Source organism: Bos mutus, chromosome 2 (assembly GCF_027580195.1).
Source record: "Bos mutus isolate GX-2022 chromosome 2, NWIPB_WYAK_1.1, whole genome shotgun sequence".
NCBI lineage: Eukaryota > Metazoa > Chordata > Mammalia > Artiodactyla > Bovidae > Bos > Bos mutus.
The window spans coordinates 31,405,796-31,432,434 of record NC_091618.1 but is presented as its reverse complement, the minus strand read 5'-3'; the positions used below and the strand labels follow the sequence as shown (position 1 = coordinate 31,432,434).

Sequence of the window (26,639 nt, the reverse complement as noted above, 5' to 3'; positions counted from 1 at the left end):
GAAACTTTGGTTATACCTTGATTTAGTATGGTTATGCTGCTATAATAAAACTATCATAGGCCATGTGCCTGAACAAACTTGTATTTCTCACAGTCCTAGAGGCTAGGAAGTCCAAATTCAAGGTGCTGGCAGATTCAGTCTGGTGAGAGTGCTCTTCCTGGCTTGTAGACAGCAGTCTTCCTGCTGTGTCCTCCCTTGCAGAAGGGGCACGGGTACTCTTGGGGCTCTCTTTTGTAAGAACACTGGCTCCATCTCCTCCCATAGGCCCCAACTCCCAATACCCCCAACTCCCAATACCGTCACATTGTGTGTGTGCTAAGTCTCTTCAGTCCAATTCTTTGACCCTATGAACTGTAGCCCACCAGGCTCCTTTGTCCATGGGATTCTCCTGGCAAGAATACTGGAGTGGGTGGCCATTTCCATCTCCAGGGGATCTTCCTGACCCAAGTATCGAACCCTCATCTCTTGCGTCTCCTGCATTGGTAGGCAGGTTCTTTACCACTAGGGCCACCTGTGAAGCCCGAACCATCACACTGGGGGTTAGGATTTCAACGTATGAGCTAGTGGACAGGGACACAAACATTCAGTCCCTAACATATACATACTTTTTCAAAATCCTATGATAAATTATATAGTGATTTATAGTTTCCAACAGTTCTAACATCTATTAACTCATGTCACATTTACAGCCTCTTCGTGAGATCAGTAGAATAAGTTAAAATGTAGAAACTGAGTAAATCTCATGTAAATCTTTAAACTTCAGAATCAAACAGCTAGTAAGTAGAAATTAGATTATAAATCTTAAAACTCCAATTTCCTCTGATAGTTGCTTTTCTTTCTTTCTTTTCTTTTTTCTTATTTGCTGTTGTTGGTTTTCATTTTAATGGACATCTTTCAATATAAAGCCAAGGTTATTGTGGTTGGCAAATATTTCCAGCCTGGTAGCCTAGGGACTGAGGAAGGCAGAGCAGCAGTGCCATGTCTGAGACGCAGAGGGGAGAAAAGCATTAGGAAAATGGGGGTCGGTGGTGTTTATGGCCTGAGCAAGTTGATTTTATGGCCTTGTGACTTTTTGATGATGTAGTAATAAATGTTTTTACTTATGGTAAATTTTGTCTCTCAAACTAATTAGAATCTATTAGTACCAACAATTCACAGATTGAACTCAACTCCATACTATGGTTGACCACAGTGTTTTTTGAAAATAATTCTTAAATGTTAAGAAGAGCGTCCACTTACCTTTTCACCACCTGCCCATACTGTGATAGGAAGCCTTAGAGATTTGACCCATAAGGAAAGTGGTGTCTGTTCTCTACCCAGACACCCATGTGTGTGTCCTGTTCACTGAGGCTCACATTCCTGCTGCCTGTGCAGGAGCCTTGACCTGTATTGAGATTGGGAACCCTCTGCAGGGTGCTAATGCCAGGGCAAGCCTTAGGGTCTGCTGACTGAGCGACCCTCCTCCCTGCAGTGCGCTCAGGGGTCACTGCCTTCCTTTAAGGCCACAGCTAAAGATAAGGAGCAGAAAGTCAAGAAAACAACACATTGCTAGGGACTTGTCTGGTGGTCCAGTGGGTAAGACTCCAAGTTTCCAATGCAGGGGGTGTGGGATCAATTCCTGATCAGGGAACTAAGATCCAACATGTCCCATGGCACAGCCAAAAAGTAAATAAGAATAATAAAAATATTTTTTAAAAAATAAGTACTTTAAAAAAACCCACAGTGGATGGAGAAGAGAAATAAATTAAAGGGAGGAAAAAAGACCACATAAACAATGCCTTTTCACCTGCTATTCCTTGGCCTCGAAAAGAATTCACTTAACACTGCCTTAACTGCAGGCCCTGGCGTGCAGTCTGATGGGGAAGGGAGCTGGAGGGCTATCGCTGATGAGTCTCCTGAGTATGAGTACATGCATTCGTGTGCATGCTCAGTGGTGTCTGACTCTTTGCGACATGACTCTTCTATCCCCCAGGCTCCTCTGTCCATGGAATTTCCCAGGCAAGAATACTGGAGTAGGTTGCCATTTCCTACTTACTTCTCAATACTACATTGCCAGAAATTTGATTACTGTCAAGAATCCCTTAATCCTTGCCCAGGCATTTTCAGATCTATAGACAGCACTTCAGTTTTTATTGAAAACACGCTTGAATGATAGTAGCAGCCAAAGTGAAAACTGTTAATTATCTAGTATGATCTTAGGTTATAAGAATGTTTCAGTAACCTGTCAGAAACATGTAAAACATGAAGATACTTTGACTTATTTGTGTTTGGGAGATGACTAAAAAGTATGGAAGAATTCTGTACATGGCAGAAGATGACTTCCCTACACCTTCTGAGGGCAAGAGGGAAAGGTCAGCTCTCAGAGGAGGGAGTGGATGGGCCAGGGAGGCAGGTACCCCAAAGGTGTCTGCCACAGATGCAGTCACTTTTCAGTAACTAACTTCAGTCGGATTGCATATGTTTTCAATTTATTGTTGTCTTTGTTAAATGCAGTGAATATATCCTGGACCTGCTAGAAAGTGGACGAGAGAAGTTTCTTGTGTTTGCGCACCATAAGGTGGTTCTGGATGCAATTACTAAGGAGCTTGAGAGGAAGGTATGCACCCTTTGAACTTCAGCACAGGATGCTTTCTTGTTTGTGTGTTGGCTGCTGAGTTGTTTTGAGCAGGCTGAGGTCAGATCTGAGCAAGTGAGATGAAGTTTTCCAGAACCATTGCTGAAGACTTTCTGAAGGATTTTTCTTGCTTTTAGAACCATGAACATGTTGTTTTAACCCATCTTTTAAAATTTTTTAAAATTTTAATTGCTTTGAAAGTGCAAGTATTAGCTGCTCAGTCATTTCCAACTCTTTGCAACACCATGGACTATAGCCAACCAGGTTCCCCTGTCCATGGGATTCTTCAGGTGAGAATACTGGAGTGGGTGGCCTTTCCCTTCTCTAGGGCATCTTCCTGACCCATGGATCGAACCCAGGTCTCCTGCGTTGCAGGCAGATTCTGTACTGTCTGAGCTACCAGGGAAGCCTTACTGAGGTATAATTACAGGTACATGTGATCTGTCTGTACATGCGATGATTGGGATGAGTCTCTGGGCAATGATGCTGAGTAGAGACCACAGCCCCAGAGTTTACATAGTGTTTATATAGCATTTCTGACATGGAACATTTTAGAAATGCAGGCCAGATTAGTAAGGAGCAGGTGGGTGAGAGCGAAGCAGGAGGGAAGTGGGCAGGGCTATAAAAGGGCCACGGAGCATCCCTGTGTGGTTAGAACCATTCACTGTCTCCACTGTGAAGGCAGATATGTGAAAACCCACATGTGGGATAAAACTGTATAGAACACATACACATGAGTCTCAGTAAAATGGAAAATTGAATACGGTCAGTGGATTGTATCAAAGTCAGTCTCCTGGGTATAATTGTGCTATAGTTTTACCAATATTGGGCTTCCCTGGTGGCCCAGATGGTAAAGAATCTGACTGCGATGCAGGAGATCTAGGTTTGATCCCTGGGTGGGGAATATCCCCTGGAGAAGGGAATGGCTCCCCACTCCAGTATTCGGGAGAACTCTAGAAAATTCCATGGACCAGGGAACCTGGTGGGCTATATATAGTCCATGGGGTTGCAAAGAGTTGGACACAAGCCAACGACTAACAATACTTCAACTTTTACCAATATTATCATTGGGGTAATGGACAAGGAATCCCTCTGTTTTATTGCTTAATACACACGCGAACCTACAGTTCTGTCAACACAAGGTTCAGTTTGAAAGGAAAGGCCAGAAAAAAGCTTGGAAAGCAGTTCAGAGGGCGCCTGTTGGAGCTCAGAGCCCCAGCAGCGCGGTTCTCTGCGCACCCCTGCCCAACCGCCTCTCTCCCTGTTTCCGCAGCGCGTTCAGCACATCCGTATCGATGGCTCCACCTCCTCGGCCGACCGCGAGGACCTCTGCCAGCAGTTTCAGTTGTCCCCGGGCCCTGCCGTGGCCGTGCTGTCCATCACCGCCGCCAACATGGGCCTCACCTTCTCCTCGGCTGACCTGGTGGTGTTCGGGGAGCTGTTTTGGAACCCGGGGGTGAGGAGCGCTCGTCGGGAGGGGCCGGGTGGCGGCGAGAGGCGGGGCTTGTGTGCGCTGTCCCTGGTGCTAGCGTCATGGCCCCTGGTTGTCCATCAGCTTCATAAACAGATCTTAGGTCTTCACAGCACCCTGCTTTGTAGCAGGATTATCGACTCCATCTCATTATCAATGGGTAGGCTGATGTTCTGAAGAAACCTCCGGATCCATCTCTCCCTGAAGACGCTGGGGGCTCAGAGAGCATAGCTGTCACTTAAGGGGAGCGCATGGCAGCCCCGGTCCCAAGCCTCTGCCTTCCCACCCTGAGCCCCTTTGATCCACCACCCCTGGGAGCCACTTTAGTGATGGGGCCACAGCAGGGCGACCACGGTGGTGTTCCCTGGACACCGCCACCGTGCCCACTGGCCTTATCTGATGAGCTGACTACTGTGGCAACAGACGGAAGACATTTGTTGGGACTTGTAAAGTTTTCTCCTCAACTGCAGAAAGAAGGTCTTTCCCTCCTGATGTCCTGACTGTGTGTGGCTCTCACTGCCACACGCTGGCAATGGCCATAACGATGACGATGGGGGGCTTAGAGGTGGAAGGCTTCTTAGAATAGAAACCATGGCTGGTGGGTTTCATTGTTCGTTGTAGGGTTTACCACGGTATAAAAAAGCCACCCTACCCCCGATCCTATCTGGCCTCTGCCCAGGCACAGTATTTTTATCTATTTAGAAGATAACTTTTCATTACACGGGGGAAGACAGAAAGTATGCCGGGTCCCCTTCGTCACGGCTGATGGCAGAGCTGCAGCTCAGCCTCCCTCCAGCACCGGGCCCAGCCCTGGGGAGCGTCCACAGCTGCAGCTACAGATTGAGTTCCCCGTGATGCCCAGTGCTGTGTTTGCCTCTCCCTTTTGTCAGACGACAGGTTGTTTGTGGGCACAGGCTCGCAGGCCCCCGGCCATGTGACCCACAGTGAGGAGGCAGGGCTGTGATGGACCGAGCAGCCTCGATCTGTCTCCATCCTGCCCCACGCCCTGCAGGTGCTGATGCAGGCTGAGGACCGGGTGCACCGCATCGGACAGTTGAGCTCCGTGAGCATCCACTACCTGGTGGCAAGAGGCACGGCTGATGACTACCTCTGGTGAGGCCGCTGGCTGGCCCAGCAGTTGGGCTTGACACCAGTGATGTATTTTCTTTGCTCCCTGAGAGCCTCTGCTTTGGGGGAGCTCTCCAGGGACCCACACAGAAGACTCACTGGTAGTGCCCTCCCCCTTTCATCATGACCCTGTCTGGCCCCCTGCACAGCATTACTGTGACTGCAGGCGGGTGGGGGGAATGAGGAAACCTTGCAGGAATAAGAGTACGTGGCTCCTTCCCACTGACCTGAGAAAAGGGAGGAGAACTTACTGGGACGAAATGTAGGTGAAATTTTGTTTGTAAAACACTCTTCCCAGACGTGAAAGCTCTTGCTTAGACAGGGAAACGCCCCCTTTGTCCCCTCGTGATGTCTGCTGGTACCGTAAGGCAACATTTTCAGTGCTGCTGCTGGGCCATCCAAAGAAGTGGCTCACTTGGGTCATGCAGTGCTTTCTTAGCAGAACTAGGATAAAATGTTCAACTCTATGGAGTTTCATATCCATTACCTAAGAGAACGATCTCAAAATACTCCCTCCCAGTTCCATTTCTCCCTCCTGATAATAAGTTTCTTGATTATCTAATTTGTCTCCACTGCCTCCCTCTTTCTAGCTGATGACTGAGGTATCTTACCTTTACTTTGTGTGTGGCTTGCTTCTTCTTCCCTGTCTCTGTTAGTGGATTTGTTATTCAGGCAGCTCATAACAGCACAAGGTCCAAAATTTTGTTGTAATGGCATTTATTTCATACACATCTCCCAGTAGAAAGAACTTTGAGTCTGATATCTGAGCCCTGATTTAGTTGGTTTACAATAGAGAGGAAGTTTGTGTTTCAGGATGGGTGTTCGTGCCTGGAGAGTTGCAGAGATGTGAGACAGTAAGCTGTCCCATAAGCACAGGAGGGGTGGTCTTGTAATCAGTCTGCTGGGTCCACGCACTGCAGCTCCTTTCTTCCCCAACAGGCCCCTGATTCAAGAGAAGATTAAAGTTCTGGGTGAAGCCGGGCTCTCTGAGACCAATTTTTCAGAAATGACAGAAGCCACAGATTACTTCTCCAAGGTAACACCAGCCCATGGCTCCCTGCACTGGGGCGTCCTGAGGTTTGGAATAGGAAGATGTGAATCACTCCTGGAATCTCCCCCAGACTGAGAGCCGAAATAAACGGCTGCAGTCGTTCTCAGGCCAATCCATGTGTGCATCCCTTTATGGAGAAGTGCTGACATTAACTCCTGCTGCTTTTCACATACCCTCCTAGATCCTCCTAAAACCAGGGCCTCCAAATGCTGCCATCAGGCCAAACTGACAAAAAACACCCCATGCAAACTGCTAAATTGCTGCAAAAAGTACATAGCATCACTCAGCAGGCTGGCCACCAGAACATGTCCCCAGTCCACAATGGGGAGTGTTTCACATAGGGTGTTGTTTTCATGTACATATTTTCCCCTCTGTAGCTGCATTTTATTCTCAGTGTCTCCCCGTTTTATAAAGGGGTGAACAGAGATTTGCATAGGAGTAAGACTAGCCTACAACTGCCCTGCAAATCTCTGTTTACCCACTCCAATATTCTTGCCTGGAGAATTCCATACACAGAGGAGCCTGGTGGGCTACAGTCCATGGGGTTGCCAAGAGTTGGACACGGCTGAGTGACTAACACTTTCACACAAGCTGGCCCACAGTCACTGGTCACGTGAAGCCAGCTCAAGGCAGAAGGCTTCCGGGCTCCGCCAGCACTTCCTGTGTGACAGCCTCTTATTATCAAGGAGAGTAAGAGGCCCATGAGCATCCTTCCGTGACCAGCTGGGCCTTGTCAGAAAGGCTGAGAGGAGATCTGTTTGCCTCTGGCGAGAACAGCCTGGGCCCAGCAGGCCTGCCCTGGCCTAGCTCTCCAGCCCCATGGCACCCACAGCCCTTCTTCCTCCATTTCTGTGAAACAAGGAAGAGAGGAGTGAGAGGTGCAAAGACTCCCAGGGCTGGTCTTCATTCACCTGCTCAGGTGGTTGACGAGGAAGGTGAGAATTCAGGAGGTCCTGAGAGGATTGTTTCTAAAGAGTGAACTTGGACAGAGGTCTGAGCCTTGTGCTGAAAGGCAGCCTTGCTCTTCAGAAAACTGAGGTGCCTTCTCCTTCCTGTGGAATCACTGAGCATCAAAGCTGAGTTTAAATCAACACAGTCTTGTAGGTGATTCTAAGACTTGTCTGAGGGTGTGATCTTTACATTTACTTAAAACTAAATTCTTTTTTCAGGATGTAATTATTGGGATAAATTGGACTCAGGGGAGATATAATATAAATTATCCTTACATTTAATAAGCCAATTTTAAAAAACAACTTTATTTTTAAACTTTTTAAAGAACTCTCTAATTCAGTTGAATAATGACTGTTTTGATAGAGCCTTGCTTATTATTTGCCCTTTAAAAAGAAAGAGCCTTATTTTTAAAGGATTCTCAACTAATAAGAATAGGTTTATTTATAACTCATTTATTTATACTGGCCTGACCCTCAGTTGCTCTGAATTAAGACTTTCTGCCTAAAAGTACAAATGCAAGATAATACAAACGGAGTTTATCAATATTTATTTTGATTAGTAATTAAAACTGAAAGCTTTATCAACTGTTAGGACAAGAAAATGTTGCCTCCTTGTATAGGAGCCAAAAGCAAAAAAGGTCATGTCTGCCTGCCTGCTGAGAGGGAAAGTGAAATATTTGTCTGATCTTGGAATTTGCTTCCCTTTGTGTGTGCTCCAGATTAGCACAGAGCTTTGCCGTCACAGACTCCAATGAATGTGGACAGTTACTTCTATCTGGAGTAGGCTGCCTTTTGAGCAGCATTTCCTTGACTTTTAGTTGCCCAGACAGAAGCCTGATGAAGGTTATCGTAGAGGAGGGCACATGGCTGCTATGAGCCTCATCTTAATTACCTTTAATGTCATGTCCCATCTGAATATTTGGGATCCTGAATGGCTAGCAAATGTAGGGCACAGGTTACTGAATAATCTAGAGTCCTTGCAGCATCAGTTTTCAAGAACTTAGTGTCACTGTGGAAGGCTTTCATGAAAGCAAAGAGCAGCTAGTTGGGTTGAGACCTGACTACAAAGGGCCTGGAAGCAGACTTGATGAGGTAAACACAGGGTGCCCAGTGATGTGACAGGAGAATCTTAGTAGAGGGCAGTCTAGAGGGAAAAATCAGGCCTGGGCCAGACCTGTGGGCAGGTGATGTGGGAAGAGGCCTGAGGCAGGAAGTGCAGTGAAACCATTTCAGGTCCAGGCAGGTACAGAGCCATGTGGCCCAAGTAAACAAACTGCCTGCGAGGAACCTAGGAGGGATCAGAGGGAGAAGCCAACCTTGATGTGTGAGATACGGAATCAGGACACCCTGGTGATCACAAGCCCGGGGGACTGGGTGAGAAGTGGGAGACCGTCAAAACCAGGGAACAGAAGCTGGTTCGGAGATGTAGGATTGAGGTGAGAGATGGCTGTGGTTTTTAGACAGGTTTGTTTTTATGGACCTGTGGGAAGTCACTGGAGACACTGAATATGTGCCTCTGGGTTGAATGATGGTCAGGGCTGGGAGCCAAGACAGAGGAGAGATCAGCAGAGGGGTGAGAACGAGCCCGGCATGTGTTGTGGTCGTGACCACTGGGTGTGATTCTAGCCCTACACTGTTGTCATCAGCACGTAGGCACAGTTGTAATCATTGTAACTTTAGGGGAGTCAGAAATGGGTGCGTGTATCTACTTATCAGTATGTTAAGTGTATGTTTTACAACCTCTCTGAAAATTAGGTATAAACCATGGCTGAACACACTGATTTGGGAGTTGACTTAGCAGTTTAACCTCTTAGTGGAAAAAGGCCTTGGAGGAAGTGAGAGCTTGGGAGCTATTTCATCACTGAGATAGTGATGTGTAAAGTTAGAAGGGAGAAGCATTCCCAACATAAATTAGTGTGAGAGCAGGTCCTTTGTTGCTCTCACAACCATTTCTTTTTCTTTTTTCCCAACAAGCAGTAGAGAAGAAGCCAGACATGAAGGCAATAAGGCTGCTCGAGTGATAAATAGTTTACTGAGCTGGTCCCACAGAGGTGGAGGAAAAGTCAATGTTAATGCCTGGGTACTGATGTCTTTTCTTCCTCTGATGAAGGACTCAAAGCAGCAGAAGATCTACAACCTATTCCAGAAATCCTTCGAGGAAGACGGAAACGATATGGAGCTCCTGGAGGCAGCAGAGTCCTTTGATCCAGGTTCCCAGGACACGGGAGACAAGCTGGATGAAAGCACATTGACGGGCAGCCCAGTGAAGAAGAAGAGATTTGAATTTTTTGATAACTGGGACAGCTTTACCTCTCCTCTATAAGAGGAGGGGGAAAAAGCATTAAAAATAATGGAATTTATTAAAATAACATAAGGCTTTTTATTTTTTTGAGGCGTATGCTCCTCTCGTCCTTACTTCAATGTTGGTCTCTGTCTCCAAGCCCAGTGGGTTACCAGGCCAAGTGTCAGCATTTCCTTTCATTATGTGTGGGTTTGCCTGGGTCTTAATTAACCTTAGCTGGACCTACCGAGAAACAGATAGTAGGTCGTAGTAATGGTGAATCATGTTCTTTAATTAACAAGGTACTTCCTCCATAGCCTCTGAAATCTAGATTTTTTTAAATGTATTGATTCCGCAAATATTTATAGAGCACTTAATATGTACCAGGCCCTGTTGTAGGTGCTGACAGCAGTTCACTAAACAAGGAAGGAAAGTTCACGCTTTTGCCAAGGTTATCATATTAACAGGAGAGGCAATATTTTTCTATGAAGAAAGGTAAAGTAAGCTAAGCGTGTAGAGCAGGGGTTGACAAGCTTTTTCTATAACCAGCCAGAGAGTAATTAATTTTGCCTTTATGGGTCAGGATGTTTGTGTTGGAACCACTCAGCTGTGCTGCTGTGGTGCAGAATCAACTATAGACAATCCAGAAACAAGCGACTAGGGCTCTTTTCCAATAAAACTCTATTCCAGACACTGAATTTTGAACTTCATATAATTTTCATATGTCATGAATTACCATTCTTCTATTTTCAACCATTTAAAAATGTAAAAAACTGGACTTGGCTCACAGGCCCTACAGAAACAGGCAGTGAGCAGAATTGAGACCACAGACCATAGTTTGCCAACCCCTGGTGTAAAGTAACACCATCCAATAGAAACAAGACATGAGGCACATATGTGATTTTAATTTTCTAAAGAGTATTTTTAAAAACAAAGAAGGACCAACTTAGTAATACTTTAACCCAGGACAGTCAAGGTACTGTCATTTCAACATAATCACTATTAAAAAATTAAGAAACTTTTCACTCTTTTTTTTGGCTCCACTAGGCCTTCGTTACTTTTGCACAGGCTTTCTCTGGTCGTGGCGAGCAGGAGCTACTCTTTGTTGTGACCTGTGGGCTTTTCATTGTGGTGGCTTTGCTTGTTGTGGAGCATGGGATCTTGGCTGGTGGGCTTCAGCAATTGTGGCACACAGGCTCAGTAATTGCACTTATGGGCCTTAGAGCTTGGGCTCAGTGGTTGTGGCGCACACAGGTTTAGCTGCTCTGAGGCATGTCGAGTCTTCCCAGGCCAGGGATCGAACCCATGTCCCCTGCATTGGCAGGTGGATTCTTGTCCCCTGTATCACCAGGGAAGTCTGAACCGTTTCATTCTTTTTTTTCATACCAAGTCTTCAAAATCTTTGACACTCATACCAGCGCATCTTAGTCTGAATATCCACGTTTCTGGTGCCCAGTGACCACTTGTGTCTCGTGGCTCCTGTGTTGGGCACCACAGCTTTAGAGAGGGGAGAGAGGAGTGGAGTAGCACATGGGAAGAGTAAGGCGATGACATTGAAGAGAGAGACTGAGTCCAAATGGTGTAGCACTTCTGGGTCCTGGTAATGGGTTGATTTTTTAATTTCATCCTGAATATGAAGTCACTGACTGGTTTTGAGCAGGCGTATGAGGCAGTCTGATAATATTTTGAAAAGATCACCCAGTTTGAGTGTAGAAAATAGATCGGGAAGGATGAGCAGAGGGACCAGTTGGTAGGAGGGGCTACTGAGCTCTAGCCACTGACCACGGGGGACACTCGGGTGTGGTTGAACAGGGAGCAGTGTGAAGGAAGTGAGCGGTTGGAGTCTGGATAGATCTTGGATGTAAAGCTGAAAGGATTTGTGGATGGACTGACCGTGGGCATTTGAGAAGGTAAGAGTCAATTCTGAGACCTGGGGGTTTGGCCTCAGCAAAGTGCTAGTACTCTTAGCCACTTTGAGATTAAAAAGATGGGAGAGAAGGGGACTTCCCTGGTGGTCCAGTGGCTAAGACCCTATGCTCCCAATGCAGGGGGCCCAGGTTTGATCCCTGGTCAGGAACTAGATCCCACACTACACAGCTAAGAGTTCACATGCCAAAACTAAAGATCCCACATGCTGTGCAATGAAGAGCGAAGATCTTGCTGTAACTAAGACCCAGCACACACACACACACACACAAAGGTGGGAGAGTAGAGGTTGGGGTCAGGGAGAAGTCCACAGTTGGTTGTGGACTTACCAAGTTTGAGGTGGCCCCTGGACAAGCTGTGGCAGTCCTGGCGACTCCTGCCCAGCTTCCCTTGGAGGAGGAGCTTGTTGCCCAGCTGTGAAAGTATACTCAGCAAATAGCCTCCACCTGCCCACCACTTCCGATGGGTCTCAGGCCGCAGAGCACTCTTGATTACACCCTTCCTGGGGCAGCCTGCATCAGGGACTGAGCAAGGTGGGTCTGATGCAAGACACCACCGGTGGGCGGTCTTCACTGCACAACTCCCACTTCACACTGGGTTGTCAGCCTCACAGCTCACCTGCCTCTGCCCTGCTTCCTCCCACTTCCTTTCACAGGCCATCTCTGATAAGCCTCTTCCATCCCAAACTGCATCTCAGTGTGTGACTGGAAAACCAGCCATAGCAAGGTTCATCCAAGCAGACATGTTCCGTGGGCAGTAGGGTATCTGAGTCTTCTAACTCTGCCTTCCCCTGATGTGAATGGTGTTTATGGTCATGGGGATGCATGAGATCATCTAGGGGGTTGGTGGCTTCAGGAGCAAAGCAGATCTGACCCAAAGCTGAGCACTACACAACATGGGGTTGGGAAGAGGAGAAGAGGATCCAAATGGGGATCCCGGAAGTGGATTTTTTTTTTTTTTTTTTTTTTTTTTTGAAGTGTTTCAAAAATAAAGGCATTGCTGCTCTAATTGGTGTTGTGCAAAGCCAGGGGGCAGGTGTAAGTGCTGGCTTGGAGTGAGGCCCACATTTGCTGGTGTGGATTCTTAGGTCTAAATGATTTTTTATATTAATTTTTATTGGAGTATAGCTGATTTACAATGATGTGTTTTCGTTTCTGCTGTACAGCAAAGTGAATCAGCTATACATAGACATGTATGCTCCGTTGCTTCAGTTGTGTCCAACTCTTTGTGACCCCATGGACTGTAGCCCACCAGGCTCCTCTGTCCATGGGATTCTCCAGGCAAGAATACTGCAGTGAGTGACCATGCCCTCCTCCAGGGGGTCTTCCTGACCCAGGAATCAGACCTGCATCTCCTGTGTCTCCTGCATTGTAGGCAGATTCTGTACCACTGAGTCACCAGGGAAGCCCCAATAACATATACATATATCCCCCCGTTTTTGGATTTTCTTCCCATTTAGGTCACCACAGAGCACTGAGTAGGGTTCCTGGAGCTATACAGAAGGTTAGGCCCGAACGGTTTTGCACTGTGCTGCAGATGGGCACTGACCCAGCCGATCACTTTTCATGTACAGACACGGTGAACCCCAGCCCTGAGGTAGGTAGCTGCATTTTCATTGTGTAGATGCAGACGCTGAACTGAGGGTGTCTCGGCTGGGAAGAGACAGAGCAGCGTGGCAGCCAGGCCCCCTTGAGGGCCCACTCTAGGGGTCAGTGTGCCACTTGGCCAGGGCAGGAGGCCCACGATGCTTGGTGAGGCGGGGGGATGGAGAGCAGTGTGTTAGACAGCCTCCCTCCCGAGGGGCTCAGCCCTGGCCGTGAACCTAGCCTGGTCTCTCTGCAGGCTCCCAGTCAGCTCTCTGCTCAACAGACCAGGACAAGACCCTGGGATATACCCCTTTCTATCCCTTTGAGCACCCTTTCCTGGGCTCCCAGACCGCTGCAGTTGAGAGAGGGGCTCTTTGGGGGCCACGCAGCTCCCTCACTGCTGTTCAGGCTCTCTGATCTCTCAGCACAGTCTGGGCTGAGGGTCATGTCCTCTATAAGCTCCAGCCTCAAGGAATAACTAGGAAGACGCTGACCTTGCTGCTTTCTGGGGTCAAACCTGGCCTTTGATGACTGCTTCCTATTAATCACCATTATCGATTTGCTGCTCCTGACTTCCCCGCAGGGTCAGAGCTCTTTGGAAAGTTCACCTGAACACCTAAGCTTAAGGGGCATGAGATGCTGCTTCTGTCTTTCTGAGGGGTTGTGGGATTAGCAGCTGAGGCTGCACCTACAGGTTTATCCTGCCACTGAATTCTCTGCTGGGGCCCCAGATCTCCATGAATAATCAGGACTTTGGTTTCCTCATCACCCACTGACATAAGAACTACTTGTGGTTGTCTGGAGAAAATCCAGGACCAAAGGCCTGTGAGAGAACTCCTGCCTGGGCTCTCCCTTGGGCTACCTGAGGTTGTCTCACACCATCTCACTCCCAGCTTTGCATTTTATTTTTTAACTTTGCGAGCTGTTCCACCTGACCACATTTGTCTTTAACAACAAGTAATCTTGTTGGAAGCTTCCAGAGGACAAATGGTCTACCTAAATTTTACTATCATTTCCTCCCAAACAGGAACTTAAGTATTTTTCTAAGAGTGATTAACATAGAGCAGAGGCCGCTGTTTCATCACATCAGTTCAGTTGCTCAGTTATGTCCGACTCTTTGGGACCCCACAAACCACAATACGCCAGGCCTCCCTGTCCATCACCCCTGAAGTCCATCCAAGCCCATGTCCATTGAGTCGGTGAGGCCGTCCAACCATCTCATCCTCTGTCGTCCCCTTCTGCTCCTGCCCTCGATCTTTCCCAGCATCAGGGTCTGGAAGTGAGTCAACTCTTCATATCAGGTGGCCAAAGTATTGGAGTTTCAGCTTCAACATCAGTCCTTCCAATGAACACCCAGGACTGATCTCCTTTAGGATGGACTGGTTGGATCTCCTTGCAGTCCAAGGGACTCTCAAGAGTCTTTTCCAACACCACGTTCAAAAGCATCAATTATAGTCCAACTCTCACATCCATACATGACCACTGGAAAAACCATAGCCTTGACTAGACAGACCTTTGTTGACAAAGTGATGTCTCTGCTTTTAATATGCTGTCTAGGTTGGTCATAACTTTCCTTCCAAGGAATAAGCGTCTTTTAATTTCATGGCTGCAATCACCATCTACAGTGATTTTGGAGCCCCCCAAAATAAAATTAGCCACTGTTTCCACTGTTTCCCCATCTATTTCCCATGAAGTGATGGGACTGGATGCCATGATTTTAGTTTTCTGAATGTTGAGTTTTAAGCCAACTTTTTCACTCTCCTCTTTCACTTTCATCAAGAGGCTCTTTAGTTCTTCTTCACTTTCTGCCATAAGAGTGGTGTCATCTGCATATCTGAGGCTATTGATATTTCTCCCGGCAATCTTGATTCCAGCTTGTGCTTCCTCCAGCCCAGCATTTCTCACGATGTACTCTGCATGGAAGTTAAATAAGCAGGGTGACAATATACAGCCTTGACATACTCCTTTCCCTATTTGGAACCAGTCTGTTGTTCCATGTCCAGTTCTAACTGTTGCTTCCTGACCGGCATACAAGTTTCTCAAGAAGAAGGTCAGATGGTCTGGTATTCCCATCTCTTTCACATAAGCTGTATTAAGTCCCTTCATGAGCAGCAGTTCTGGAGAGCCAATTACATCACTGCATGGCTGTTGTCCCAGAGAAGGCAATGGCACCCCACTCCAGTACTCTTGCCTGGAAAATCCCATAGATGGAGGAGCCTGGTAGGCTGCAGTCCATGGGATCGCTAAGAGTCAGACACAACTGAGCGACTTCACTTTGACTTTTCACTTTCATACATTAAAGAAGGAAATGGCAACCCACTCCAGTATTCTTGTCTGGAGAATCCCAGGGACGGGGGAGTCTGTTGGGCTGCCGTCTATGGGGTCACACAGAGTTGGACACGACTGAAGCGACTTATCAGCAGCAGCAGCATGGCTGTTGTCCATCTGCAGTGGACATGTGAATGATGCAGATATGGAGAAGGACAGGGTCAGTCGTGCACCAGGGGGCCTGTTAGGAGCTGGCCCAGTGGGGACAGAATCTCTGTGAAAAGAAATGCTAACAATCCTACAGTAAATTTGCCCATGTGATTTTTGCTGTCCTGGGAGCTCATTAGTGAAAACAATACAGTTTCTTCATTAAGGACAAATTGCTGAAATGAGTCGAGACTCCGGAAGCAAAAAGGTTTGGAATCATAGTCAGATCCTGAGTTTCAGAAAGAAGCGTTTCTCCCCAGCGTGTCCCAGTGCCTCTCCTTAGCCCCTGCACGATGCCCTTAAATCACACAGCTTGAAAAATGTTAGGAAGCCCTCTCCCATGAGTCTGTGGACATCCCCAGCTGCTGCTGTTTGGTCAAGTTCTTTCATTGCTTAGGACCTCATTTCCTGCTTCCATTAATAATCCCTTCTCACTCCAGGAATGTGGCTAGGATACGAGGGGTATGCTTCAAAGTAAAAGTGAATGTGTAGGTGATTCTGAAACATACAGTGCCAGTTGGAAGAATCACTTCCAAATCAAATTAACAGATAACCTGCTGCATTCATCCCAGGGCCTGTCTTTGAGGTACTTCCAGGTGTCAGGTCAGTGCCTGCCAGTGGGAGGGTGCTCGAATTTGAAACCATTCTTCCTTTGTGGTCTTAGTATCAATAAGATGGCCTGTTGAGCCACTATCTGAGGCCTCCAGTTAAACTTCAGTTTCAGCTACTCTGGAGAAAAATTCCCCCTCCCCCCAAGATGTCTCTGAAGTCCTCCAAAGCAAATTTAATTTACCCCATGCAGCCTATATAAGTTATACCTCCCCAAATGTATCTCTGAAATGCATTGAGATCTGTCCAGCCATTTCTGTGTGATTCAGTAAAAGATATTTGGACTTATTTAGATAGTGAATACCTTTGGGTTTAAGGAAGGATTTCCACACTAACTTCTTTTCCTCCTTCACTCTGCAGTTCAATCCAGACATGCACCATCCACCATGTTTTCTGGAAATGTTCCAGTTGGAATGAAGAAAATCTGGGGGCATCTCATCCCACTCTTGTCCCCACCAACAGTGTTCCCCTTAAAGGCCCTCTGCAGCTGTCTCTGCCTCTCCTCACCAGGTTGTCAAGTGAAGTCTGGTTCCCTGAATGACCCTGGTTAATTTCTGCCTCGAGGGCTGGCATCAGGAAGACTCTGAGAGGCAGTAAGGAATCCTGCTGGCCTCAATCCACTTGTGCGTGAATTAATCATGTCTTTTCCTACTTGGTTTCCCAGAAGCCTTTTTCTAGGTCAGAGGGAGAGCTGAGAAACAGCTGGAGGTGCCGTACCCTCACTGCTGACTCTTGGGTTTTGCCTTATTTGTGCATTCTTATCTATTGGAAATGATGTTTTCTGAAGCTCTTTTCAAGTGAATTTTAAACTGCAAAGGGGATGAAAAGAAGTCCAATCTTATTTTTTCATCCTATTCTCTGACTTCTTACCAAGTTCAGGATTACAAGGTTAAAAAAAGGTTTAGAAGCTTAAGGAGGATTCACTGACAGTCTCTCATACCTAAGTTTTATTTTGGTGGTGTGTTTTCCAAGGGAAGGGGGTTTCTCCAAGAAGAAAATGGATTCCTTATCATAGCAGACAGCATTGAGAAGCCTGTGAGTCACAGTCTTTGGGGTATTATGACACCCTCTGCCCACATGCTCCCTACCCCAAACCATTAGTCTTTGGGGTATTATGACACCCTCTGCCCACATGCTCCCTACCCCAAACCATTCAACTGATACATTGAGTACCAGGCACCCTTATTCTTCCTTCTAATGTTTTCTGGGGGGAAGGTAATGAAATAGAATATGCAAAAGAGTTCATGAAACAAATTTACAATTTAACAAAATATTATAAAATAAACACCCGTGTAACCATGACCCCAAAGTTGCAAATACAATACCTTCTAGAAGCTTTATTGTTTTGCTTTTAATGTTTATATCGACAATCCATCGGAAGTTTATTTGGGGGTACAAGGGGAGAGATAAGATCAAAGTTAATTTTTTTCTATATGAAGATGCAGTTATCTCTGTACCACTTATTGAAAAGCCTGTCCCCTTCATCCACTGCTCTATTCATTATTATAAATTCTGTGTAAATATTAATCTAGAAATGTTTGAATACAAAAATGAAAGTCCTGCATCCCCACCCTACTCCCAGCCCTATTTCCTAGATGTGATAACCCTTTGGGATAACTCAACAATTTGGGATGAAGCCACTGGTAACTTACTCCCTATGCAAACAAATCTGTGTAAACATACATAAAATTTGTTTTTATAAAAATTGTATCAAACTCTTCCTACTAGCAATGGCTCCTTTTATTATACATAACATATTTGGCCATTGTGTCATATTGATCTCCTTTATCCCTTTTAAGAGTGGCCAAATAGGGACTTCCCTGGCAGTCCAGTGGTTAAGACTCTGAGCTCCCACTCCAGGAGTCACGGGTTCCATCCCTGGTTGGGGAACTAAGATCCTACATGCCATGCAGTAAATGTGGAGAGAGACGGGAAGAAGGAAAGAATCCATTTCAGACACCCAATTCTTCCCAGGTGTCCAGGCCTTGGCAGCCTTGCCCTCCTCTTGCTGGTCAGTTCCTCAGAGTTGAGCTGGGCCCGCAGCACTCTCAACAGTCCTGTGCAGACTTCACTTTCATCTGTGGCCACCAGTGAAGAGTGAACAAAGAGCTCTTCAGGCACAAAGTGAAGAAACAACCAGGGGCCCAGGACTCCGGGATGAGCCCTTTCTGTCTGCATCGTGAGATGAACGTAGGATGTTGCATGCACCTCAGATTTCTTTCAAAAATAAAATGTTCCATATGCCCCCAAGAGAACTGGTTGATGAAACAGCTAAAAGCACTCTTCTCTAGAAGCAACTTTTATTTATTTTTCTAAAAGCAAAAAGTGAATTCTGTTGGCTCTGGTGGAGTGGGAGTGACTCAGCAGAGCTTTTGATGGAGACTTTTACGGGTACACATCACCATTAACAACCCGTACACCTGATGGTCCTTTAATGGGGATGAGATTTACAAGCCCACAGATAAGATAAATTGAGACTCCACACACAATTCTCTGAAGCCACTTAGAGCTGATTTCATGAGAGTGCTATTGGTACATCCTCAAGCTTGCTATTTAAAGAGAATTGTTTGGTTTTGAAAAAATTGCTCTGAACATGAACAATTTCCTCTTACAATGGAGTGTCTCATTTTCAGCCACTCTACTGCATTTCTACTTACGCATTCTCTCTTCTCCTGCTTTTTCTCTCTCTATCCCTCTGAAGGTCAGAGACAGGGGAAGCTCTACAGAAGATGGGGTGGGAAGTGGTAAATGCACTAAAAGATGATCTAAACTAAACCCTAGACCCAACCCAGGGGAGCTCACCTCAGCTCAGGCTGCCCCAGTGCCAGGCTGCCTGTCCTTACCCAGCTCCTGCTTGACCTAGAGGCACAGACTGGAATAGCTGGAAGAGAAGGACTGGAAGACTGCTTGTTTTGCTTCTTTTTATTTTTTTGGCTAGGCCTGACCAGAGATTGAACCCAGGCCACATCACAGTGCAAGTGCTGAGTCATAACCACTGGCGTGCCTGCTAAGTCGATTTAGTCCTGTCCAACTCTTTGTGACCCTATGGATCATAGCCCGCCAGCCTCCTCTGTCCATGGGGATTCTCCAGGTGAGAATACTGGAATGGGTTGTCATGACCTCCAAGGGACCTACCCTACACAGAGATCAAACCCGTGTCTCTTGCATCTCCTACATCGGCAGGCGGGTTCTTTACCACTAGTGCCACCTGGGAAGCCCAAGATGTCACTTTCACTGGTGGCTCAGATGGTAAAGAATCTGCCTGTAATGTGGGAGATCTGAGTTTGATCCCTAGGTCAGCAAGATCCCCTGGAGAAGAAATGGCAACCAACTCCAGTATTCTTGCCTGGAGAATCCCATGGACAGAGGAGCCTGGCGGGCTATGGTCCATGGGGTCACAAAGAGTCAGACACTTCTGAGCGATTAACCACTGGACCACTAGGGAATTCCCCAGTGCTAGTTCCTCAACAGTGCTTCACCAGTCCCATTTGTTTGCAATATATTTTAATTTATAGTTTTCCGGAGGCAGGGCATAGTTTGGGTAAAGAAATTTCCAGAAATCATCCCCCAAAGGCAGTGTGTTTCTCTTCTGAGGGAAGAGAGACTTATTCCCTTGGGCCCCTGCCATCCTTCATCCTCGAGGCACAGAGAATGTGTGAGTGGAGCCTCTGGTGAAACTGAGGGATGCTGAGCACACCCTACTCCATTGGTGGTACCCATGAGGCAGGTAGCAATAGCCAAGACTTTAATAGTCTCATTGTGTTCAAGCTAAAGAAATTAAAGAGAAAAGAGATGGGCATATTTTTAAGGTAAAAGTAGAAAACAAATCTGTTGTAGTTCCTTGAGTGTGGGAGGACAGAAAATAGGACTGATAAAGCATCAAGAGATATTGAAATCAGGTATCATCATCTCAACAATAATAACCATCATTTAGAAATGCTCACTAGGCACTTCACAGAAGTTATTTAAGCTTCTCTGGTGGCTCAGAAGGTAAATAATCTGCCTCCAATGCAGGAGACCCAGGTTTGATCCCTGGGTCTGGAAGATTTCCTGGAGAAGGGAATGGCTACCCATACCAGTATTCTTACTTGGAAAATTCCATGAACAGAGAGCCTGGCGGGCTACATACAGTCCATGGGATCACAAAGAGTTGGACACGACTGAGTGACTAACACTTTCATTTTTCAAGAACCTTAGACGTCGTTATGGTATACTCATTTTGCAGCTGAGTAATCAGCTCAAATCTTGTGACACAGTAGAAAGAGCACTGGTCTGGAAGTCATTCATTGGCTCTATGACCTTGGGCAAGTCCCTTGACCTCTCTGGGCATCAGTTTCCACTTGGAGCTATAAAAAAAGCTATAAAGCCTTTTTTAGTTCTAACATAAGTGGATTGACCTTGAAATGCAGAGAAGCCCAGACAAATAAAAATCCCCTTAAAACTCATCATCAACATTATACCACGCAAGGTACCATTTCCCTACGCAACATGTATCCATTCCCACCGTCACGCCAGGCTCTGTGTTCAGTCCTGGGATGCAAAGGTGGACAACTGAGGCTCTGTTTTCATGGAGTTGACTTGTGATCTTGGCTTGTGGGCTTTTTTTTCAAATAGACTTTATTTTTCAGAAAAGTTTAAGATTTATTAAAAAAAAAAAAATTGGGGCCTCCCAGGGTCCAGTGGCTAAGACTCCATGCTCCCAGTGCGGGCGGCCCAGGTTTGATCCCTGGTCAGGGAACTAGATCCCACATGCCAAAACTAAGACTGGTACACCCAAATAAATTTTTTTTTTTTTAAATGAAGAGTAACTTCCCTGGCAGTGGTTAAGACTTCTTGCTCCCAGTGGAAGGTGGGAGGAAGGTTCAAGAGGGAGGGTGGGTATATGTATACCTATGGCTGATTTATGTTGCTATATGGTAGAAACCTATGGTTTTTCCAGTAGTCATGTATGGATGTGAGAGTTGGACTGTGAAGAAAGCTGAGTGCCGAAGAATTGATGCTTTTGAACTGTGGTGTTGGAGAAGACTCTTGAGAGTCCCTTGTACTGCAAGGAGATCCAACCAGTCCATTCTGAAGGAGATCAGCCCTGGGTGTTCTTTGGAAGGAATGATGCTAAAGCTGAAACTCCAGTACTTTGACCACCTCATGCGAAGAGTTGACTCATTGGAAAAGACTCTGATGCTGGGAGGGATTGGGGGCAGGAGGAGAAGGGGACGACAGAGGATGAGATGGTTGGATGGCATCACTGACTTGACAGACGTGCGTTCGAGTGAACTTCGGGAGTTAGTGGTGGACAGGGAGGCCTGGAGTGCTGCAGTTCATGGGGTCACAAAGAGTCGGACACAACTGAGCGACTGAACTGAACTGAATGGTAGAAACCAACACAATATACAACAATTATCCTTCAATTAAAAATAACTAAATTAGAAAGACAAAAATAATAAATCTTTGTTAGTGAAACAAAGGGGAAAAAAAATTCCATGCTCCTACTGCAGGGGGTACCAGTTTGATCAAAGGAACTTGATTTTGGGGAACTAAGATCTCAAATGCCAGTGCAGCATGGCCTAAAAAGAAAAATTGAAGAGACTGTACACAGTTCCCATATACTTTTTAAAAAACCCAGTTCCCTCTGTTATTAACATCTTACATTAGTATGGTATATTTATTATAATCAATGAACCAGTATGTGCATGCGTGCTAAGTCACTTCAGTTGTGTCTGACTCTTTGCGACCCTATGCACAGAGCTTGTCAAGCTTCAGGCAAGAATACTAGAGTGGGTTGCCACGCCCTCCTCCAGGGGATCTTCCCGACCCAGGGATTAAACCTACGTCTCTTACGCCTCCTGCATTGGCAGGTGGATTCTTTACCACTAGAACCATCTGGAAAGCCCCCAGTGAACCAATATTTATTCATTATTATTAACTAAAGTCCACAGTTTATTCAGAGCTCTTTAGTTTTTACCTAATGTCTTTTTCTGTTCCAGGATCCCATTTTACACTTACATTCATGTCTCCTTAAGCTCCCCTTGAGTGTGATAATTTCTCAGACTCTCTGTTTTCTTTATGATCTTAATTTTGTAGAACACCTCACAATTCGCATTTGTCTGATTTTTCATGATTGGACTTCGGTGATGGGTTTGGAGAAAGACCACAAAAGTAAAGTGCCACTGTTGTTGCACCATATCAGGGGGACATGCTACCTCCATGATTTATAACTGTTGATACGGACCTTGACTCGGCTTTGCTGGTATTTGGCAGGTTTCTCCATTGCGTGGTTACTCTTTCCTCGCTTTCTCATATTGTGCTCTTTGGAAGGAATCACTCTACACAGCCCACAGTTAAGGAGTGAGGAGTTACATCCCCCTTCTTAGAGAGCAGAGAATCCACATAAATTATTTAGAATTCTTCTGCAAGAGTGAGTTGCCTCTTCTCCCCCATTTATTTATTTATTCAATCATTTATTCACATCAGCATGGACTCATGGTCATTTATTTTCTACTCTGGGTTAAAAATCAACAAAAGTTGATTTTTTTGTTCAAAAATTGCCAGACTTATCCATTGGGAGTTCTTTCAGCTGGTTACCTTGTTTCTTTGACATAGCTCCATCACAGCAGGGTTTTTTGTTTTGGTTTTTATGCACTTCCTTACTTTCTGGCACTACAACACTCTAGGCTCATCTTGCATATGTCCTTCAGCAGTCCTGGGATCATCATTTCTCCAAGGAGTCCTGGCTCCTTTCATTGTAGAATGATATTAGAAACCAAGATCTGAGTGCAAGGTGTACACATTTCTAATGGACTTAGAAATTTTTTTCCAGTTATAAATACATACTCATTTTAAGAGATAATTAGAAAAATGCAGAAATATATAAAGACAAAACTCAGTTTAAATATCCCCACTACCCACAACCACAGGGCTTGCCGCTACTAGAAGGCATAATGTGGAAAGCGGTGAGATCTGAAATCATATTTTAAGCACTTCTCTAAGTGCCAATGAGTGAGCAAATTACTTAAAATCTGAATCTTGTCTATAAATGGAGGAAATCGTACCTCCTTTGCAGGATTTCGTGAGATATATGAACGATAATGTCGATATGTGAAAGAGCTTCTGCTACACAGTTTGTCGCTACAATTTGTAAATCACCGTATCTCTGTCAGAGGCTTCCGACCACACTACCCTGGAGGCACCGGAGTGAGAACCTCCAGATCATAGAGTTCAGTTCCTATCTGGGCCTCGCATACACCACTTCCTGGTGTCGGCCTAAAACCGCGCCTGCGCACTTTCCATCTTCCTCTTGGGCTCGGATCTAGGTTGCGTTAACATGGTGAGTGTTGTTCAGGATGAGGCCTAAACGTCTATCCGCTTGCATCTGCCTCCTTTTTTGGTTTATTTGCCCTAACTTGTCTCTGCTCGCCCGCTGTGTCCCGTGTCCCTGGCCTGCGTACCCTCGCCTGTCCTCTGGGACGCAGATTAGGGCGGTTTGGCGGGGGCTTGCGCGTCCAGGCTGGGTTCACCGGGTGCTCCCGGGGCACCAGGCCCACCGGGGGCCCTGGGTTTACGGGGATAGGGTGGGGAGAGGGGGAGAGCTAGGTGGGCAGGTAGAAGAAAGGCGTGTGGAGGCGCCGGAACTTGATGGAGAGGCGAAGTCCCCGTTCCTGAGTTCTAATATCTCTGTTTTCTCTCTTAACTCATTCTTAACAGGCTAAACGCACCAAGAAGGTCGGAATCGTGGGCAAATACGGGACCCGTTATGGTGCCTCCCTCAGGAAAATGGTGAAGAAAATTGAAATCAGCCAGCACGCCAAGTATACCTGCTCCTTCTGTGGGAAAGTAAGATGGTCTCTGGACGCGAAGGGACGAGGGCGGGATGGTTTCCTTCCGAAACGGGTCCTCTCTTGAAGGAAGTTCATAGAAGTTCATAAATAAGTTTGCTGGTTCTAAGTTGTTGAGCAGTTAGCTGCACACACCGTTGGGGACCAGTTTTGAGGTAAGAGTGTTGTTTATATCTTCGGGCTTTGTCAAACGCTTTTCCTTTAAAGAAAACCATTTGAGAGCTAAAGGGGGAAAAATTATTTGACAGCCCCAGCCTAAGTCAAACCTCCTTTGTGGAATATGGTTCTGTCAACTTTTGTCTGCTGGTGTTGCTAGAGATTTTTGTTTACTGTGTGCAGAAATACTGTTTTTGGAGGTGGGGGGAAGAGGGCAAGTCATTCACATCCTTGGCTGTGTCACCATGATGAATGCAAATTTTGCACCAGAGACCCTGAAATTAGAAGGAAAAAAAATCCATAAATAATCTCACAAAGTACACTAGTTCTAGCTTCCTAGTGTTATTAGACACCTGGATGTTTGTAATATAAAAGGCTTTTCTTTGGTCATAGGAAAAATCAATTATCTTTTACAGACCAAGATGAAGAGAAGAGCTGTGGGCATTTGGCACTGTGGTTCCTGCATGAAAACAGTAGCTGGTGGTGCCTGGACCTACAAGTGAGTCCGTTTCTTTATGGTGTTTGAAAGTGTGGGCCATGTCAAAATTCAGGTTTGTGGTTGGATGGGCTAATTTTAACAGATCTGTTAGTTGGGCTGACTGCTGAACAACACTTATATGGCAGGCTGTTTTTGTAAAAATTAAGAGGTCAGTTAGCTTATTGCTGTACATGTGAGGCCATCTGGCCAACACACCTTTGCTGTTCTAAACAGTATTGGTTGAGGTGCTTCCACTTTGTGACTGACAAGGGCCAAGTGATAATTGCAGAGATAAACTTCTGTGTTGGTTATTGATTATATCGGACTTTATCCAATTTTGGAAATCCAAGCCCATCCTTGAAGGCCTCTAATCTGGAGATTCATTGCTGAACCTGAAGGCTGACATGGTTTCCCTTTAGCCAGCTTATGAACTCATGCTGTCCAATACATTAGTCACATAGCAAAATGATTTGGCTAGTGTAGTTTAAAATTTTGGTTTTTGTTCAATTTAAAATTGAAGCAGTATAAAATACTGGAAAATGTTGAAATGATGATGTGGATATATACATATATATATATATAAGCACCTTGGGGTTCTCTGTGGACAAAAGGGAAAATGGAGCGTGCTCTTGGTTGTGATGGATAAACGAATTAGCATCCATCTACCACATGAGGTGGAGTGGTTATGTGTTTTTCAGGTACAGCGCCTGAGTGTTGTAGGAAAACATTGTTTCATCATCTCCACAGTGTGCTTTAGTCAGCTGTGCCGCCTTAGACATTGTTTCCTTGATAGCTCTCATTGTGCCATCGTGTAATTTATTAGTTTCTTCTGACATTCTGTCCATTTCTTGTTAGTGAGTGTAGTCAGCCTCTCAGTCATTCCTGCTCATTTCATGCTCTCCTGTCTGTGAGCAGTCAGATGCATGAGATGGCCAGTAGCTGTCGTCGCTGGGGTTGCTCTGTGAACGTGAGGCGTGTCCTCATCTGCCAGTCTGCATGTGACTAGTTTGGAACCAACTTTGTTTTTCTTTGCAGCACCACCTCTGCCGTCACAGTCAAGTCCGCCATCAGAAGACTGAAGGAACTGAAGGACCAGTAGAGGCGCCACCATTCGATACCCTTGCTAGCCTATTAAATGGGTTAATTTATCTAACAGAATTACTTTGGCGTGTTAATTTTATTGGTTAGACGTTCTTATTTGCATTGCATTATTTTTGCTTTCTAAAATAAGAGCTTAATTAAAATCCTTTAAATTTTTCTTGGGAAAGCATGCTGAGGTGGGTTGTAATCCAGTTGCTTTTTTTTTTCATTAGTCAAATGATGCATGACATAAGATTATGAGCCTAAGTCTGTTTTTGATAGACTTCTTTGAAGTAGATTGGTTCAGAAAATGCAATTTTTAAATCACAGTTATTATGTATTTTTTAATATTTTAAAGGTTAAGATGACATATACTGCCTGTTAACTTGTGGTGTTTTGTCTGATCATACATTGCCCTTATTTGAAATGTTTGACCCAGGCCTTCAGGAATGGGATTTTGGATTAGCATAGGGAGGTGAATAAGCATTCATTGGCTGTGGTTAAGAAGCACCAATTCCACCAAACTGCCTGGGTAGTTGTATGGTTACCCTCTTCTGCTTCAGTTTGCTGAACAGTGCTTGATAGTGGAATGGAGTATATGATGGAAGCTGGAATTTCTAATTTGGAGTCTTAACTGAAGGCTTTTGTGTTAAGTTTGCTTGGAATTTGGGTGTGATTCTGCTAAGTTGCTTCAGTCGTGTCCAACTCTGTGCGACCCCAGAGACGGCAGCCCACCAGGCTCCCCCATCCCTGGGATTCTCCAGGCAAGAATACTGGAGTGGGTTGCCATTTCCTTCTCCAGTGCATAAAAGTGAAAATGAAGTCGCTCAGTCGTGTCCAACTCTTAGTGACCCCATGGACTGCAGCCTACCAGGCTCCTCCATCCGTGGGATTTTCCAGGCGAGAGTACTAGAGTGGGGTGCCATTGCCTTCTCCTCAGTATGTAGTAGAGAATTAGAATTTTATAAGTGGTGAGGTAACATTTTAACATTTGTCTTGTCT

At 45.7% G+C, this 26,639-nt stretch overlaps 2 protein-coding genes across 4 annotated transcripts in view; both read left to right on the top strand.

Moving 5' to 3' along the window:
• Nucleotides 1-10,428, top strand: part of SMARCAL1 (SNF2 related chromatin remodeling annealing helicase 1) — a 53,924-nt gene extending 43,496 nt beyond the window's left edge. Inside the window, exons 14-18 of one of the 3 annotated variants that reach the window (XM_070386945.1) lie at nt 2,494-2,596; nt 3,888-4,070; nt 5,098-5,198; nt 6,153-6,249; nt 9,325-10,428. In XM_070386945.1, the coding sequence (XP_070243046.1) occupies nt 2,494-2,596; nt 3,888-4,070; nt 5,098-5,198; nt 6,153-6,249; nt 9,325-9,537 (697 nt within the window). In that variant the 3' untranslated portion in view covers nt 9,538-10,428. The remainder of the gene's footprint in view (nt 1-2,493; nt 2,597-3,887; nt 4,071-5,097; nt 5,199-6,152; nt 6,250-9,324) is intronic. The other 2 variants (XM_070386938.1, XM_070386933.1) reach the window with 2 other exon arrangements.
• Nucleotides 10,429-23,293: 12,865 nt separating this feature from the next.
• RPL37A (ribosomal protein L37a) lies at nt 23,294-26,022 on the top strand. Its single transcript, XM_005889635.3, has 4 exons — nt 23,294-23,415; nt 23,793-23,921; nt 24,496-24,578; nt 25,593-26,022. The coding sequence occupies exons 1-4, from the start codon at nt 23,413-23,415 to the stop codon at nt 25,654-25,656; spliced, it is 279 nt and encodes a 92-aa protein (XP_005889697.1). The 5' UTR covers nt 23,294-23,412; the 3' UTR covers nt 25,657-26,022.
• The last annotated feature ends 617 nt before the right edge of the window (nt 26,023-26,639 follow it).

Bases quoted from the DNA above. Each gene is read 5' to 3' on its own strand.
- RPL37A (XM_005889635.3), top strand. The intron at 23,922-24,495 runs GTAAGATGGTCT...TATCTTTTACAG, and splicing joins CCTGCTCCTTCTGTGGGAAA to ACCAAGATGAAGAGAAGAGC. The intron at 24,579-25,592 runs GTGAGTCCGTTT...TTTTCTTTGCAG, and splicing joins GGTGGTGCCTGGACCTACAA to CACCACCTCTGCCGTCACAG.